Source organism: Astyanax mexicanus, chromosome 3, assembly GCF_023375975.1.
Source record: "Astyanax mexicanus isolate ESR-SI-001 chromosome 3, AstMex3_surface, whole genome shotgun sequence".
NCBI classification, from domain to species: Eukaryota; Metazoa; Chordata; class Actinopteri; order Characiformes; family Acestrorhamphidae; genus Astyanax; species Astyanax mexicanus.
The window spans coordinates 50,874,303-50,889,821 of record NC_064410.1 but is presented as its reverse complement, the minus strand read 5'-3'; the positions used below and the strand labels follow the sequence as shown (position 1 = coordinate 50,889,821).

The 15,519-nt window shown below is 37.4% G+C and overlaps 3 protein-coding genes across 4 annotated transcripts in view; 1 reads left to right on the top strand and 2 right to left on the bottom strand.

Moving 5' to 3' along the window:
- rad21b (RAD21 cohesin complex component b) overlaps positions 1–15,519 on the top strand; it is a 634,821-nt gene that overhangs the window by 53,039 nt on the left and 566,263 nt on the right. The window lies entirely within an intron of this gene.
- Positions 45–5,151, bottom strand: gatad1 (GATA zinc finger domain containing 1). The gene is made up of 5 exons (XM_007245723.4): positions 4,694–5,151; positions 3,358–3,480; positions 3,220–3,279; positions 2,955–3,138; positions 45–2,869 (listed from the first exon to the last, which is right to left on the bottom strand). The coding sequence occupies exons 1-5, from the start codon at positions 4,871–4,873 to the stop codon at positions 2,682–2,684; spliced, it is 735 nt and encodes a 244-aa protein (XP_007245785.3). The 5' UTR covers positions 4,874–5,151; the 3' UTR covers positions 45–2,681.
- The window catches only part of ankib1a (ankyrin repeat and IBR domain containing 1a), a 29,429-nt gene continuing 20,821 nt past the window's right edge, over positions 6,912–15,519 (bottom strand). Inside the window, exons 15-21 of one of the 2 annotated variants that reach the window (XM_007245721.4) lie at positions 15,272–15,417; positions 14,374–14,552; positions 12,872–12,923; positions 12,614–12,688; positions 11,402–11,522; positions 10,945–10,988; positions 6,912–10,329 (exon numbers count right to left, since the gene is read on the bottom strand). In XM_007245721.4, coding sequence (XP_007245783.2) covers positions 9,610–10,329; positions 10,945–10,988; positions 11,402–11,522; positions 12,614–12,688; positions 12,872–12,923; positions 14,374–14,552; positions 15,272–15,417 — 1,337 coding nt within the window. In that variant the 3' untranslated portion in view covers positions 6,912–9,609. The remainder of the gene's footprint in view (positions 10,330–10,944; positions 10,989–11,401; positions 11,523–12,613; positions 12,689–12,871; positions 12,924–14,373; positions 14,553–15,271; positions 15,418–15,519) is intronic. The other variant, XM_007245722.4, reaches the window with a different exon arrangement.

Genomic DNA, 15,519 nt, shown 5'->3' with positions numbered 1-15,519 from the left:
TCCGACATGCCCCGCCCCCTGCACCAGGATTGACTGACTAGTAGTTCGTTTTAAATTCTTATTTTATTTCTAATAAAGATGAAACAAGAAAAACACAAATATAGCAGAAAACCACAAAAGGACAAGGCAGGAACAGTCAAATAATAAAAAAGTTCAAATGAGATCTAAGAACTAAAAATAAACTTTACAGAAAAAAAGCCAGAGGAAACTTAATAGCAATATTGAAAATATATTTTCCTAATTACTTTTCTCTCAACAAAGATTAAAGCAATAACAATAATAGGCAATGCCTAATAATTAGAAAACAAGCAGTCAGACACAAATAAACAAACAAACAAAACACACAAGAAGACACAACAGGGAAAAATAATAAAAAAATACTTTAAATAAAAAACGTAGTAGTAAAGTGAGATAAAATAACAATTTTAAAATATTATTTTTTTCCAATCTTCACAACATATTAAAAGATAAAAAATTAAAAGTATATTTTATATAAAAAAAATTGTAATGTTTTAAAATTGATAAAGAAATCAATTGATCGAAGAGTGTGAATGATATGACTTTTAATGGGGATGTCTTTACCATTTTTCCACTAAAATTAATAAAAGGTATAGACACAATCCTGACACAATTTGGGATGGTAAAATTTAGCTGCTAGCCAATCACAGCACAGGCAGGCGACAATCAGACCAGTGCTGGTGCTGAGGGCGGGGTTTAGCGGAATACGGGTGGTTAAACGCGCTCGGAGCTCTGCCCCTCCCACCAGAGAAACAGAAACACGTTAGAGCTCATTAGAGCGTCTCCCCAGGCAGCTTCAGCAACATTAACTAATAGATAAATAATCCAATCTAATAATAATAATTAATGATAACAGTGTTAGTGATGATGCTTTTTCTTATGGTGTTTGAGAAACTGAAACAGATCTGATAATTAACACATAAAAGCCAAACCTGCATGGAAAAGAAACGTTAAGTGATTAAGATCTAACTAAAATAAACCTGCACTACTGGATTTGCCCATGTCTGTTTACACTTACCAGGGCATTTCCCCCTGTTACACTTAGAACTAGTTAGAACATGATTAAACAACATGCTTAAAAAAGACTAAACAGAAAGGGATGACTGGTAAAAAAAATAATGGAAATGTTTTTTATGGTGTTAAAACAAAGCACGGTTCTTTTTGGGGAGAAAGGGGTATTTCCTTGTACAGGCATGCGGCAACCCAAAACCCTTACCCCTTTAACATATTTAGAAATCTTTGATCTTCACTTGAACAGTACAGTATTGAGAGATGGAGGTTATGTAAGTAAACTCATAACACCAAGAAAATTACATTACAATTAAATTGATTTTACAGGTATGTAAAAAAACAAACATTTTTTAGTTTTAGGAGTCTAAGAAAATATTTTAAATAAATACTGACTAAATATCATTAAAAAAAGAACCATTTAATCACTCAAATGTTTTTATTATTTATCATGGTTCTATACAGCATTTAGTAAATAACCCATGTTTGAACAGAGTACTGTAAAAAATATATATATTAAAAAGCCTGGTTAGCTTAAAATTCCTAAAGCTGTAAAGCAACGAGTTCAGCAACGTAAAGTGAGGCAGCTCTCTTCCCAGTTTGTTTTTCATAGTTCACAGCTGCTTCAGAACTCAGCTGGAGATCAGTGTTGAACTCTGTTGAACCCTGTCGTTAGGTTGGGTTGACTCAGAAAGCTATGAAGTTCAGAGGCTCTGGAAAATAAACTGCGTGAGGAACCTGAATATGGATACCTTTAAGAAACAAACAAGAAAAGAGCTCTACTAAGAAACAAATAAACTTGGTGATGTACAAAAACAGACAACACAACTGACAAGAAAACTTAATACAATATCTTGTCACTAACTGAGGAAAAACACTTTGTTTAATTAATTTTGAGTCCTTAAGACATTTAAGGGGGGGGGGGGGGGGTGATGGATGTAAATACTGTGTATTCTTACAGGAACAAATAAACTTGAACCTACAGGCACCTAGTGCCAAGTGTGGGCTAAAGGGGTATAATAAGCCCCCCCCTCTTATCTTAAGCTGTGGAGCATGAATGATTGTGCTCCAGGAAGTACTTTTGGGGGGGGATTGAGGATGAGGTGGGGCAGTGATCATCAAACTTTCTGACCTCACCAATGCTCTTGTGCATAAATGCAATCAAATTTTTACAGTACATAAAGTTACAGGTGTCCCAATACTTTTTTTCCACAAAAATGATAACCTTACTATTAACAGATCATTCACTGATCTCAGACACATTATATTTTATTCATATTTTTTATTATTTTTGTTAACAAACATATGTCCATTACAATATTTACAAATTATTGTTTTCATCAAGATAGTCTGCACAGAGATACTGTTCCAACTGTTTAATACTTCAATTAAGTATCAAGTCTTCTGTCCCCAGAGACAACAGGGTTCCACTCTCTACTGTCATTTTACAGTACCAAGCAACTGGACATCTGCTTTGTTGTATAGCAGAGTAGAGTTGTTAGCATTCGTTTCTGGCAGTGGTGTGGAAATTCACACTCAATTCACGATGATCGTAAAAATGTCCATCATTTTGCCTGGTTGCGAATCGTTGATTAATCTTTTCTTCTATTCCGTATTTGAATATTGGTCTCAGGTTACAAGGCTGAACAAAACAGTTAACTGCAGCTAACTGTTTCCTTGACTGTAACAGCAGGTGTAGGTCCAATATGGGTCCATATGTAGCCTTTCTCTGGGCGAATGGGTATTGTTGGAAAAGGACAACTCCTTGACTTAAAGTATTCTGATGGAGCATGGCAGACAAATTCAAGATACTCCATTTTCCTTGGTAAGTCCTCTTCTGGACCTGAGAAGGTAAATACTTGCTTAGTCATGTTTAAAATGCTACAAAAAGAATCAATTGCTAAAATGAGAATACAACATTAACTTACCAACAATGTAAGAGCCTGGATCAAACTGATCTCTTGGACTAGACTGAGTGGGGATTAGCCAGGTTAGTGCGGCACTCTTTTCACAGTACTGGTCCTGAACAAACCCACGAATCTGTGCAAAATACGGTTTACCGTCCTCTTCATCTGTTACCTTTATTACATCTCCTATTTGATAATAAACACCCTGGAGAAAAGGGAAGAAAGTGAATTGGGGAAAAACTGTCGCTTCTGAAATTCCATTTAAAAGTCGATTAGAAAGTCAAACCTTGTAGAAGATTGACTCTGACGTAATAATTGTGGATACAGACTCTGGAGCTTTGATAGGCTGAGGGAGGGAAAAAAAATATATTACTCACTCTGCTTTACTTAAGCATAATATATGAAGTTCATGGATAGAACTTACATTCTTTAGTTTAAAAATGTGCCGCCTTCCTTTTCCCTTAGTTGAGACTTTCTTCTCAGATGCAGGTGCCTTGTACTTAGTACTTCTCAGTCGTGCTGATCTTCTGTGGATCTCTTGCTTAGACTAGAAGGAAACAGAATCAACATGTTAGTGCTGTTATAAAGTACAAATTCTCTGATTATATGCATTTGAGATGTTCAGAAAGTGATTTAAATGTTATTTACCTATAAATGTAATTCTGTACTATTTTTTCACACATTACTCGGGTAAATCTTTTGAAAAAACATCGACTGAGCAAATGGAGAAGTTTAAATGGTTGATACACAGAGGGGAGTATCCACATAAAAATGTTGATGCACAAAATTACATTCCACTATACAATTTTTTTACTTTTAATTGTTTGTGTGCAGTTTGAAACTCTTATATTTAAACTGAATAAAACATATGTTTTGCTGCAGTACAAATTCTTAAAACGTATTTTTAAAAATATTACATATTTATAATATTTTGTCATATTGTCTCAAAAATACAGTGAAATATTGTGATATTATTTTGGGGGCCATAACAATATACTAGTGCATCTCAAAAAAAAAGCATTTTAAGCATTTGTTTCTTTTATTGTTGATGATTATGGCTTACGTGAAAGTCTTGCTTGATTGTAGAAACTTTACACTAGACCTCAAGCAGCTTGGACTGTATCTCTCCACTCTTCCTCCAGACTCTGGTCCCTTAATTTCTAAATTAAATGCAAAATTTACTGCTGATCAATGATGGTTTGGAGAGCCGTGTCATCTGCTGGAGTTGGTGCACTGTTCGTCCACTGGTGTTATATCCAGTCCAAAGTCAGTGCAGTGTTTTCACAGAAAATCTTACAGCACTTCATGCTTCCCTCTGGTGACAACTTTTATGGAGAGGCGGTTTTCATTTTTCAGCAGGACTTGGCACACTGCCAAGTCTTATATAATATTATACATAAAGAGACACTGATTTTTGAGTTTTCACTGGTTGTAAGCCATAAACATCAACAATGAAATAAATAACTGCTTAAAGTAGAACACTGTGTGAGTAATACATCTATATAACATAAGTTTTTAACTGAATTACTAAAGTAAAGTAACTTTTAAATGATATTCTTACTATTTTGAATCGAATGATTTACATGCATTTGCAAGAGCCAATTGACAGTGTAGATTTTTGGAACAAGTAACTTACGCTTATTGGCTCAGGCTGCTTTTAGAAGCACTTTAGAAATCTGTAGCCATTTGCGAGAAATACTGCTGCTAGCTAACCTAGGTTAGAAACATAGAAATCAATAAAAACAGAAGTGTAATGAAACCTGTTTTCCTCCGCCATTATTCTGCTGAGTGGTGGAAGAGACGGAGAGCCCGGGTCCTCCAGCAACACTGCTTTTAGAAGTGCAGTTATTACACAGGATTTCTCCCTGGTTTCCTTTTTTCCACATAGAAGAGGAGTTGGTTTTGCAGACCGCGCAGCTCGGCTTCACTCCCAGCGGCATCTTCCCTCTGTACCCGCCTAGCTAACGTTAACCTACTGCTCTCAGGTCTCACCGCCGCACAGTACGTATTAAAGATAGATATAGCTAGTTAACGCTAGCTGTTTGCTCCTCAGCGCAATTAAACGCTGCTAAATAATACACAAAACACTCCCAGTCTGTAGACTTTATTCCTAAATTAATAGAAAATGTCTAAACCCTGCAAATAATAATTTTAGTAACAATGAACTGCAACAACAAACCCTGTCCTCCATTATCTACAGAATAAAAGCCCCCCTTGTCCTCAAACTGAGCTACCTCTTCCGGCCGAGTTCAACGGCGTCTTCAAAATAAAAGCCCCTTTACTAACTCAATGCAGACCTGGGCATTAGATTATCTGCCCCTTTGCGTTTCTATTTTTTAAAGAATTTATTTAGAAAAAAAAAGTTTAGATTTTTTTTACAATTACAAAAAACACAACAACATTACCTACAAAATATTATAACAGTAACAATTTTACATTTTTAAAATTCACAAAGTCCAATCTTTTGGCTTTGTTTTTTTGTCCTAAGTCCCTCTTCTCTTCCGTTCTCTCATACTTTGATTAAAAACAATATTACTTGATTCAAAAGTTTGATCTATTGTCATTCTAGTCTGTTCTAGTTTTCCATAACTGATATTTTTCTATACATATGATTAACCAAAATTATTTTTTCTTCTTGTTTTCAACAATCCGTATATCCAGCCCTTTACAAATCCACCTCAGAAACTGAACGGAAAATATAGCAAGAATATTTTGAATTTATTGTTGTTCTTTTACTAAAACACTTTTAGTGTTTCACTTTCATAATTAAATAATTATATAATATACTTTTTTTTACTATGCCTTTACATTTTTATCGCCTAAGTGTAAGATCTTATTAGTAATGTGTTATGAAAACCATATAATTACTGGATTTTTAAAAAGAGATAAAATGAACATTGAGCAAAATAGAGATCAATCAGTAGGCCCAGCCCTACAAAATAGTCCCTTGGTTACAAAAGTGGCCCCTTGGTTAAATTAATTGCCCACCCCTAGTCTATTGTAACAAAAAGTAAACACAATTTAAAATTCCTGTCGGTGTCATAGTGGTAAATATGCAAAATCCAGGCTAACCATCATTAGCTTAAAGGGAAACTAAACCCCCTGATTTTTGCTGACTCCACCCTCCGCTCAAATTTAAAAAAGGCTAAAACATGGGAATGACAGTTTGGGAGGGGCACTGGGTGATGTATGGGTTTTAGGGGTGGGGCAAGAAGAGAGAGCTGATTGGGCTGAGCAGTGTGCTTCTGATAGTGGTGAGACCCAGATGGTTGAATGTCAGCAGGGGGGGGCGGTATTTTTGATTGCGTACCAAAGTACACGTACACATCATCCTCGTACATATCAACTCCCGAGCTTTCAGTCATCTAATAAATGCAAACTTTAAAAAAATTTAAGCACTTTTCCCTATCCTGTTAAAGTGTTTCAAGCCATCACCAAGCCTTAAGTCAATAATTGTGCAATCAAAGCACTAGTGCCAAGTTTTGAAACACTATTTGATTCATTTTTATTATTTTCTATTAATAAAGGTTGATATGCTAGAAAACTGAAGGTCAGGTCAAGTTAATAGGTAAATTGTAATTAAATAGTGATGCTTGTGGTTTATAGGCCCACACTGAACCTGAGATTAGCCTTATGGTATCTTACTTCTCAACACCCATGGTTTTATACCTAAAAGAGACTTTTAAATGGTGAAGTGAGCACCACACCACATCAGGAAAAGTTTGCTTCCTGTCTTCCAAACAAACATTTTGTTTTTACTTTGAAAAAATTGTACTTTGTAGTTAATAATGTCCATGTGGTGGTCTGTTCAGAACAATCAAATCACATGGACTACTTCCATGTACAGGAACAGCTTGAATGAGGTCTGAATCATGAAAATGAAGGAAAACACTCATAACTCTTCCAGGCAAAATGTCTGTAATCTATTACAATTAATTCAACCCAGGGCACTGAAATTAATCACAGTAAAACACAACGTAATTTTTAAATGACAATTTAGTCAGACACACATTGCAACTCTGGTTTTCAATCCTCTCACTCCCCATTTCAGAGTATACATTCCAACTAACACAGGACTCAATCCAGTGTAAAAGAAATCTAAGCAATGATTTAACACATGGTTGGCCCATGGAAATACAAAATGTTCCCGCAAAATGCTTTGATTGTAAAAGTGAGTAACAAAAAATGCAGTCTCTTTTAATCACTTTTTTCATTAAGTGAATGAAATCTTCACTATAAGAGGTTAACTTAAATGTGGCAACACACAGACAATATAGGGGAAGGGCATAAAAGGCACACTGAATGATAGAACTGAATGAGCGTGTTTAGAGGAAAAGCAAACTTCAGTCTCCAAATCCCTACACCCAACCTTTCTTCTTGAGCTTTAGTGACCCCTGGTGACACGATTGGAAAAGGCTCCAGCTGTGCACCAGATATTACAGACTTTCTAGAATAATCCAATGCTTAATAATGTCAAGCAGTCAACCATTTCAACCAGGGGATGATGAGTTTGGGTATATACCCAGCTCATAGCAAAAGTAGGCACAATGTCATCACCGGGATGCCCTGAAGCACTGGTCAAGAAGTGGCTTCAAGTCATTTGAAGCAAACCTGTCTCTTTTAACAAAGTGCAACAGGTTTGTGTGCAAGTGCATGAAGCAAGCAAGCGAGACTGATGGTGGGGTCATGGGTCAGCCTGTGGACTGAGATCACTGCAGTACTTGATAAAGCAAACTGCATTTTTTAATTTTTAAAACTTCTTTTTAAATCTTTCAGTGTGCATTAGCACATTTTTCTCTTTTTGAAAAAGAAATAAATAAAAGAGTAGTATAACTCACTTTCTATTCACACAGGTAAATGGGTTTGTTTTTGTAACCTCATCTTTGTGGTTCCTCTACAGGTTAAACAAGAACCCAGAAAGAACCACATTTTTCATCATACGATTTAGAGCTTCTTAGCACTCTCCTTTTCACACACAAATATCATATTTCTGTTACACTATAAATCCACATGTTTGTGGACACCCCTTTTACTGAATGCATTTAGCTACTAGCTGACACAGATGTACAACTGCACACACACAGCTTGTCTAGTCCTCAATAGTAAAGTATTGCCAATAGGACCAATGAACATGAACCTACTGGCACTATGCCTAATTCCAGATGTGCCTGAAATAATCATACTCCATCCAATACTTTTGGAATAAGTTGTGGATAATGCAGAAAGCAATCAAATCCTCACAGCAATCTACAAACTCTAGTAGAAAGCAGGGTATATTATTTTCATTTACCCATGATTTCATAAGAAACAAAGGTGTCCCAAAACATTTGTACATATAGTGTATACACTTCTTTTTCCCCTGTGGTAGGGGTGGCAAACTAATGTCATGTCCAACGTGAACTCGGAATGATTTTAATCGAAACCTGACACTGCATTTTTTTCGTACTTTTTTTTTCCGTTTAGTACTGATGGTTATACGTGATTATTAATTATTATAGAGCATTAGGTCATTTTGTGAAATAGTGGCTGACTGACAAAATCAGCTCTACTTGCTGCCTCTTTTAGAGCTTTAGTATTATAACAGGTCCCAATAAAGCAGTTCATGAACAGTGATCAAACCCTGCAGGTCCAACAGTGCTCTAACTGTGCTAGCTAACATTTCTGAAGAACATCAGGTCCTATCTTAGTGAAGTGTCAGTAAAATTGAGATTCTGGTTGGTTTTGCTGTGAACTTGCTCTGTCCCTGTTTATGTCTATAGATCAGTGTCAATGTGTGATTTATGAAGACTGTTTTTAGCTGATCTAATGAATTACAATGAGATAATGTGATTTAATTTTTTTTCAGTATTGTTCCGGTTTAGAACTGTGTGCTGTATGTTTGCCACCCCTAGTTTAAAGGAATACTCCAGTGTTTTCAATCACCATCACATAATCACTTGTAGTGTATGGCCAATGACCATTAACTATGGACATATTAACCTATGGCTATAGGGAGCCCTCCTGTCAGTTTTTAGCTAACAGTTGAATCCAGTAAAGTGCAGCTGCTGAAAGAAATAGTAAAATATATTAATAATTGTGATCTGAAACAGCGTAAAATACATAAGTCACAGTTTAGTTTGAATTACTCACCCTTTTCACTTATTGTCCAAATACCAAAAGTGCAATATTCAGCTGAATATTGTTGACAAATATTTTTGGTTGCCAAATATTCTGTGCATCTTTAGAAGATACTGAACCTAATGTTATTCCTACTATTTGCATGTATTTTGAGGGGTTTTGGTGTAAACGGTACTTCAGAAGAGTAGAATGCATGGCAATGTCTGCAATTTATACATGATTTTAAACAAATTTCTGTGCAGCTGCAATCCAAGAAGTTGTAGTAGAAATTCTGAATATGGATCTCGATCAACAAGTATGTACATAAAAAATATGGGGTTTCTGTATCGGCCCACAAATCTCTCATCGATGCAATGCTAAAAATTGTTGTAAAACTCTGGAGTATTCCTTTCTCATTCATTCAGTCAATTAATTAACCATTCTTACTGACATGTTCTTAATCCACACTGCATTAACACTTAATTTTCTTAAATTCCTTAATCTGTCACAATTATTCCTATGGATAGTGTTTGGCCACAGCAAAAGCACTCAGACTGAAGAGTTGCATGATCCTCCTTCCTCAGACCAGGTGCTCTTGTTCCTCCCATTCTGATAAGAGCTCAGTAGGCTCTGAATGGGGGTCACAGTCGCTCTCGTGAGGAGCAGTGCTACCAAGGTCCACAGTGTAGTGCACCTCTTCCAAGTCTGCTTCTGTTTTGGGCAGGTCTGAACCCTCCACACACTCCAGCTCCAGAAGGCTCGGCCTCTCCAGCACTTCATTATCTTTAATTAGACAGTGGAGATTCTGCTCAGGCTTTTCTACTTCGCTGTCCCCCTCCTGTGGCTGGGGGTGGAGTTTCAGTGTGTCGTCAGAAGGAGGCGCATCTGAGCTAGCGTCCGCAGTGGCTGAAGGGATCAGTGCAATGTTCTGGGGGTTCATATCATGGAACCAGGCCATGATGTTGCCAAGTAGGTTTGTATTGGCAGAGGGGTCCAAGCCTGGGTCATCTGTGTAGGAGTGCATGTTAGCCGGCGTGTATTGGCTGGTGATGTTGCCCAGCCTCATGAGGCTGTCCCCCAGCTCTAACAGCTCAGAGCTGCTGAGTGAGGCACGGGGAAGCTCCACAGTGTGAGGGACAGGCTCTAGTCTGGAAGGCAGAGAGGAGCCAATGGCCCCCAATGAAGCCTCGTTGCTGAGCATGTCCTGAGGCTCCGAGTCCAAGGCCAGCCCGGACTCCTGCAGGGACAGCTGGATAGCCAGCAGGATGTTTGGGTCGTCTTCATCCAGTGATCCAAGAGCCTGGAGCAAAAGAGAACTTTCCATTATAAGCACTGTATTGTTTGTGGGAACATGCTAATGTACACAGAAAGCTCTAGTGTAATTGTGAAGTTGTGTAAATTAATAATGTTTGAATAAAGTTACATCTTTCTACAGTTCTCATTTTGACATTCTAATATTCTAATACTTGGTCTTAAATTGTGTACTAAACACTTATATAAAAAGGTACATTATATATACGCATCCTAATAGTGTAGGTTTGGCCAGATGACTAACATGAAGTAAAGAAGCATTGCTCCTCAAAGATATGTCACTCCAAGTTCTCCTGCTGCTGCAGTTTAATCATTATCCAACATTTTTCTAATATTGATCCAGACATAAGCAGCTTCTCTCTTTGCATTGCATTGTTAGACAACAGTGTCCACTGTGACCACACTCAAATACCTACCAAAAAAACATTTCTACTGTATGGCTAGCACTGATGCTGCAAGATTTGACAGAGCTGACACTCAAAACTTGCACTAGAGTGCTTTTCAAAACACAAACCTGAGTGGTATCGCACACACTGTTTAGCTAACTTCAGTTTGTAAATGAGATTCAAGAGCACGCCATCAAAAAAGCAGAAGCTAAACTTACAGTGGAGACACCATATCTCCTTGAGCCACTTCCTTCTTGAGAATCTGTGAACAGAACACACCCATTTAACTCATATTTCCATCTTTTATTATTATTTTACACAGATATATAATAAAATGCATAAACACGTATTTTAAAATTCATTTGTAAAATGCAATAAATAGAGATAAAACATTTCTTGCAAAGAAAAAGATAGGACACCCCCACATTAATTTCTTCTTAAGAAGCCTAAATCAAGGGCTCCACACCTAAAGTTTTTTTTTGCAGCAAGGGATTCTTCTTAGCACACAATCCATTAAAAAAAACTTGCGCAACCTGCTTCTTATTACTGTTCACATATGTCCAGATTTTTAACCTTATTAAAAAGACAAAGGTTTTAATGAGGTGTCCTAACATTTTTCCACAAGACTGTATCTTGGAACTAAATAAAAAGGTATTTAAATTGAGAGAAAGGTACCTAAATTGCCACCATTAGGGTCATTGGGTTCAGGGGTGTTGCTGCGAAGACTGTGTAAGCTGAGTAGATCCCCTCTCCTCCGCTGCCTGTGACGCCGTCTGTACTGGAACTCTGAGTACTCCTGTAGCCAGAACGCACACACACACAGACGAAGAGATCATCTGAATCTAATTATTACTGGTTTGTAAAGACAATTTATAGTGTATAAAGAGGCTGAAGGATGTGATTAAATTCATTTTAATAAAACAAAAATCTTAAAGAGTACAGAACACAGGTGTCTTCTACATTAATGAATGGGTAAAAAGAATAGAAATGTACAAAGTATGTCCAAATGTTTGTGGACACCACTTCTAGTGAATGCCTTAAGCTACTGCACCCATTGCTGACGAAGATGTGCAAATGCCTGAAGAGTTCAGGCATGGGCTAGAGAGGTATATTAGAGACAGCATTAGACAATTGGGCTTTTAGGATGAGCTGAGGAGCTGGGAATAAGGTGGAGTGGTGATCATCCAACATCCACTAATGCTCATGTCACAAAATTCATTCAAATATTCACAGCAGGTCTTGCAGAAAGCCTTATCTTGACAGTACAGACAGTTACTTCAACAAAATCAGGCTACATTTTTAAATAACTGTGATTTCGAATGAACAATTAATAAATAGATGTACTTTTGTCCAAATATATGTGTTTAAGTAATACACAGGACAATAAAAAGGGGTTTAGCTATAGCATAACGTGCTGACAGACTACAGACAAACAAATGGAAAGACATAATGGAAATTAGCCAATGGAATTTCACAGGGCTAGAGGGAGTGCACTTAGACCACACTGTCTGACAGGTTTAGGTAATGCTGAAGGCACGCTAAAGCAGACCGGCCACATATAGAAAGCAGGCAAGAGTGCAGGTTAATAATGATCTCATCAATTCCAAATAGCTAGGCCACAGCACAGAGCAGACTGCAACTGGATATAATAAGATAAGGCAGAAAAGGAATTTAGCGAGGGTAAACTGACACCAGGAATTAATTATAGGAGGGTTTACATCCAAACTCCTAACATCGAATTTCTCCATCCAGACGTAGACCTTATAAAACAGACTATTAAACATTGATGGAGAAATGCTGGTAATGTGGTAATGATATTAAAATGGATGAATATAAAACAATGTTTGTTTTTTCCCTCCAGAGGGAAGACAGTGATTTCTGTGGTACCTGCTGCTGGTCTCCTGTACTGTCAAAGTTCTCACTGTGTTCCCTCCCTCCCAGTATTGGGTGATCCCTCAGCATCTTTAGACACAGAATGAGACACAGTGACCTACTGATGCTAGCAGCAGCACCAAGCACCTCACACGAAAGACATGCAGCTGGAACCAGAACTCAAGCTGTTTGCATCCTAGTTAGCTTAGTGTTAGGTGAGCGACAGCAGTTAAACAGCAGAAATGAACACAGAGACAGGAGCAGTTCTCGCACCTCAGGAGAGGTGAATCCCAGATACTCCCAATCCCACGTCCCACCAGCAAAGCTGAAAAACAAAAAAGGGTGAAAATATTTAGACAGATAAAAGTTGTATCGTACATTAGTGAAAATACAATATATTAATAAAAACAAACAGGCCATGCAAAAACATTTGGCCACCTTTTGTGTGGATTTTTCTTTAAAACAATTCTAGGCAAGACTTGGTGCCTGAGGCCTCATGTTTGACATTCAAAAAGTCTGAAGAACCATCAACTGTTATATTGATACTCATTACTAATACAAACAAAGCAGTACCACTAAAAACCTGAAAATAAAAGCTAAAGTTACTGTTTGATTTTTTTTTTTTGCTGATCAAAAAAACTGAGATCTGATCTGAACCAAGAGTTCTGTGTCTGTTACACCACTAATCAGTACATTAAAAATCTTACTCTTAAAAATAAAGATTGTACCCATTGTTCTTTGGCCACAGGGGAGTCACATGAGGTCATATAAAAATGTGCCTTATTCACAAACCTTCTTAAAAAATCTACTTAAAACTTCAAAAAGATTCTGACACTCACCACTGTTTTTTTTTTACTCTCAGCAACTCAGAAATATATAGTCAGTGGTTGGGCAATAGTGTGTTTGAATGTGTAGACATAGGCTGTTTGATGCATGAGAAGGCTCATTCTGGCATTCTAGACTCACTCCCCTTCAAGCTCACAACATGGGACATTTTAAGATTTTACCTTGACTCTACTGTTTAAACATCAGATCTGATGTTTAAACAGTAGAGTCAAGGTAAAATCTTAAAATGTCCCATGTTGTGAGCTTGAAGGGGAGTGAGTCTAGAATGCCAGAATGAGCCTTCTGGAGGTATTGTGGGCCTAATTAATCATTGCGTAGTAGATGTTTAGGTGTATTTGTGATAGGAGGGTTGGGTATTTCATGTTCATGGATCATCAACTCCACAGTAACTTAGCTGTTAGGTGTGGAAGGTTACTAGTGTTGTTTAGGAAACAGTGAGTAAGTGGGAGAGTAGAGTACAGTGGAGGGGCCCTATGTGTAACCCCAGATGTTAGGTGCAAGACGTATCATTTTCCTGCATTATGTTACTTTTTGATGATATTTGTTCAGTTTATAAGAACAAATGATGTAGAGTTTTTGTGTGCACTTTTCTCAAGAACAAAATTCTCAAGACTTTGTGCCTGGAGCTCCATGTTTTTAATGTATGACATGTAGGAGTCTTACATTTGTAAGGCCTGAAGAACCATCTTATGATATAAAGACTCTTTACTAATGTAAATACTCTTGATACTCCCACATCTATATTATAAACATGGAGTCTAATTTACCAAATAATTTTATAAGAATTGTCTGTAAGGAACCTAAAGTGATTCCTCTGTAGCATGCCTCAAAAAAACATTCTAAAAACAATAAAATTACATATATTACCATTTAATTACTCCAGCTCTTAAGAGAAGTAAATAAAGTGCAGTGGTTAATGCAGTACGCACCTTCGGCGTGGGGCCTCAGGGGAGTCATTGGGGGCTACCCCTCGTGCCACAGAGGCCAGGAACTCTCGTCTCTTCTGCTGGATGAGGCATGCAGCACTGATGATCTTATGGCGAGGGGTACGGAGGTAAGGCCTGTTTACCTTCTGGGCAAGGTCCTCGGTCACCATCTCTAGGTCAGTCTGACAGCATAGAGAGCATGAGATTGAGTACAGAGAGATCTGAAACACACACTGCAAAATAAAAAAGCCCTACAAGTGTTTTTGGGGCCAATATCGATCACCCACCGTCTTTCAGTATGATTGGCTGTTTGCCTATAGTGATGGAGGGTGGGGCTTAATGTCACATTAATCTTTCAAGGCAATCTTGGTAATGCACCATCGCACAAGGCTTTTAAAGTTGCATGTGCTGTCTTCCAAAAATAAATGTATTGCACTCTTTGTAATGTCCACATTTAAAACTGAATTCCCATGTAGAATTGCACTGTTTAGTTCAGATTGTCATTATTGGTGTTTTTTAGTTCTGCTGTGTTCTGATACTCACTGTACTGGGCTGAGTGGTCAACTCGTACACATACAGATATTTGAATTTGGGTAAGATATGTCCCTGCAAATTATTTGCACACAGGTTTTAACACTGAATTTAACTGGGTTCTGCAGCTTTCAATAGTGTATGTTAACATCTAACAGTTGTAAGAGGAACTGCAGCTTCGTGTTGCCAACTTACAAAAAATGGATTGAATTATCGGCTAAATTATTGGCCGGTCACATATCTAAGCAATAGCTAATCAATCCATTCTAATTTCTAACTTAAGCATAACAATAAGAGTAAAAAAAAAAAAAAAAAACGACAAATAAAGAATAAAGAAAGAAAACTGGCCAGGCCATGGTTAAATCACTACCTGCATAAGTTCAAATATTTCTTTCTTTGTGCTTTTGGGTTCCAAAAAGAAACCATAGGGATAAGAGCACTTAAGGATGCGTCGGGTCTTGAGAAGTTCTTGAACTCCGTCTTCAATGAACATGGTGTCAGGTGGAGTGCCCTCTCCTGGAGAGTGAAAAAACAAAAACACTGTACCTTACACAACAAAAAAAAACATATCTGATTAGGAGTGGATGAGAAGGCTTTTGAGGGAACCACAGTGCAGAG

Coding starts and splice junctions, on each gene's coding strand:
- gatad1 (XM_007245723.4), bottom strand. CDS start 4,873: ATGCCGCTGGGAGTGAAGCCGAGCTGCGCGGTCTGCAAAACCAACTCC. Junction 3,280..3,357: donor ACATTTTTAAACTAAAGAAT/GTAAGTTCTATC, acceptor TCCCTCCCTCAG/CCTATCAAAGCTCCAGAGTC. Junction 2,870..2,954: donor TCCAGGCTCTTACATTGTTG/GTAAGTTAATGT, acceptor TTACCTTCTCAG/GTCCAGAAGAGGACTTACCA.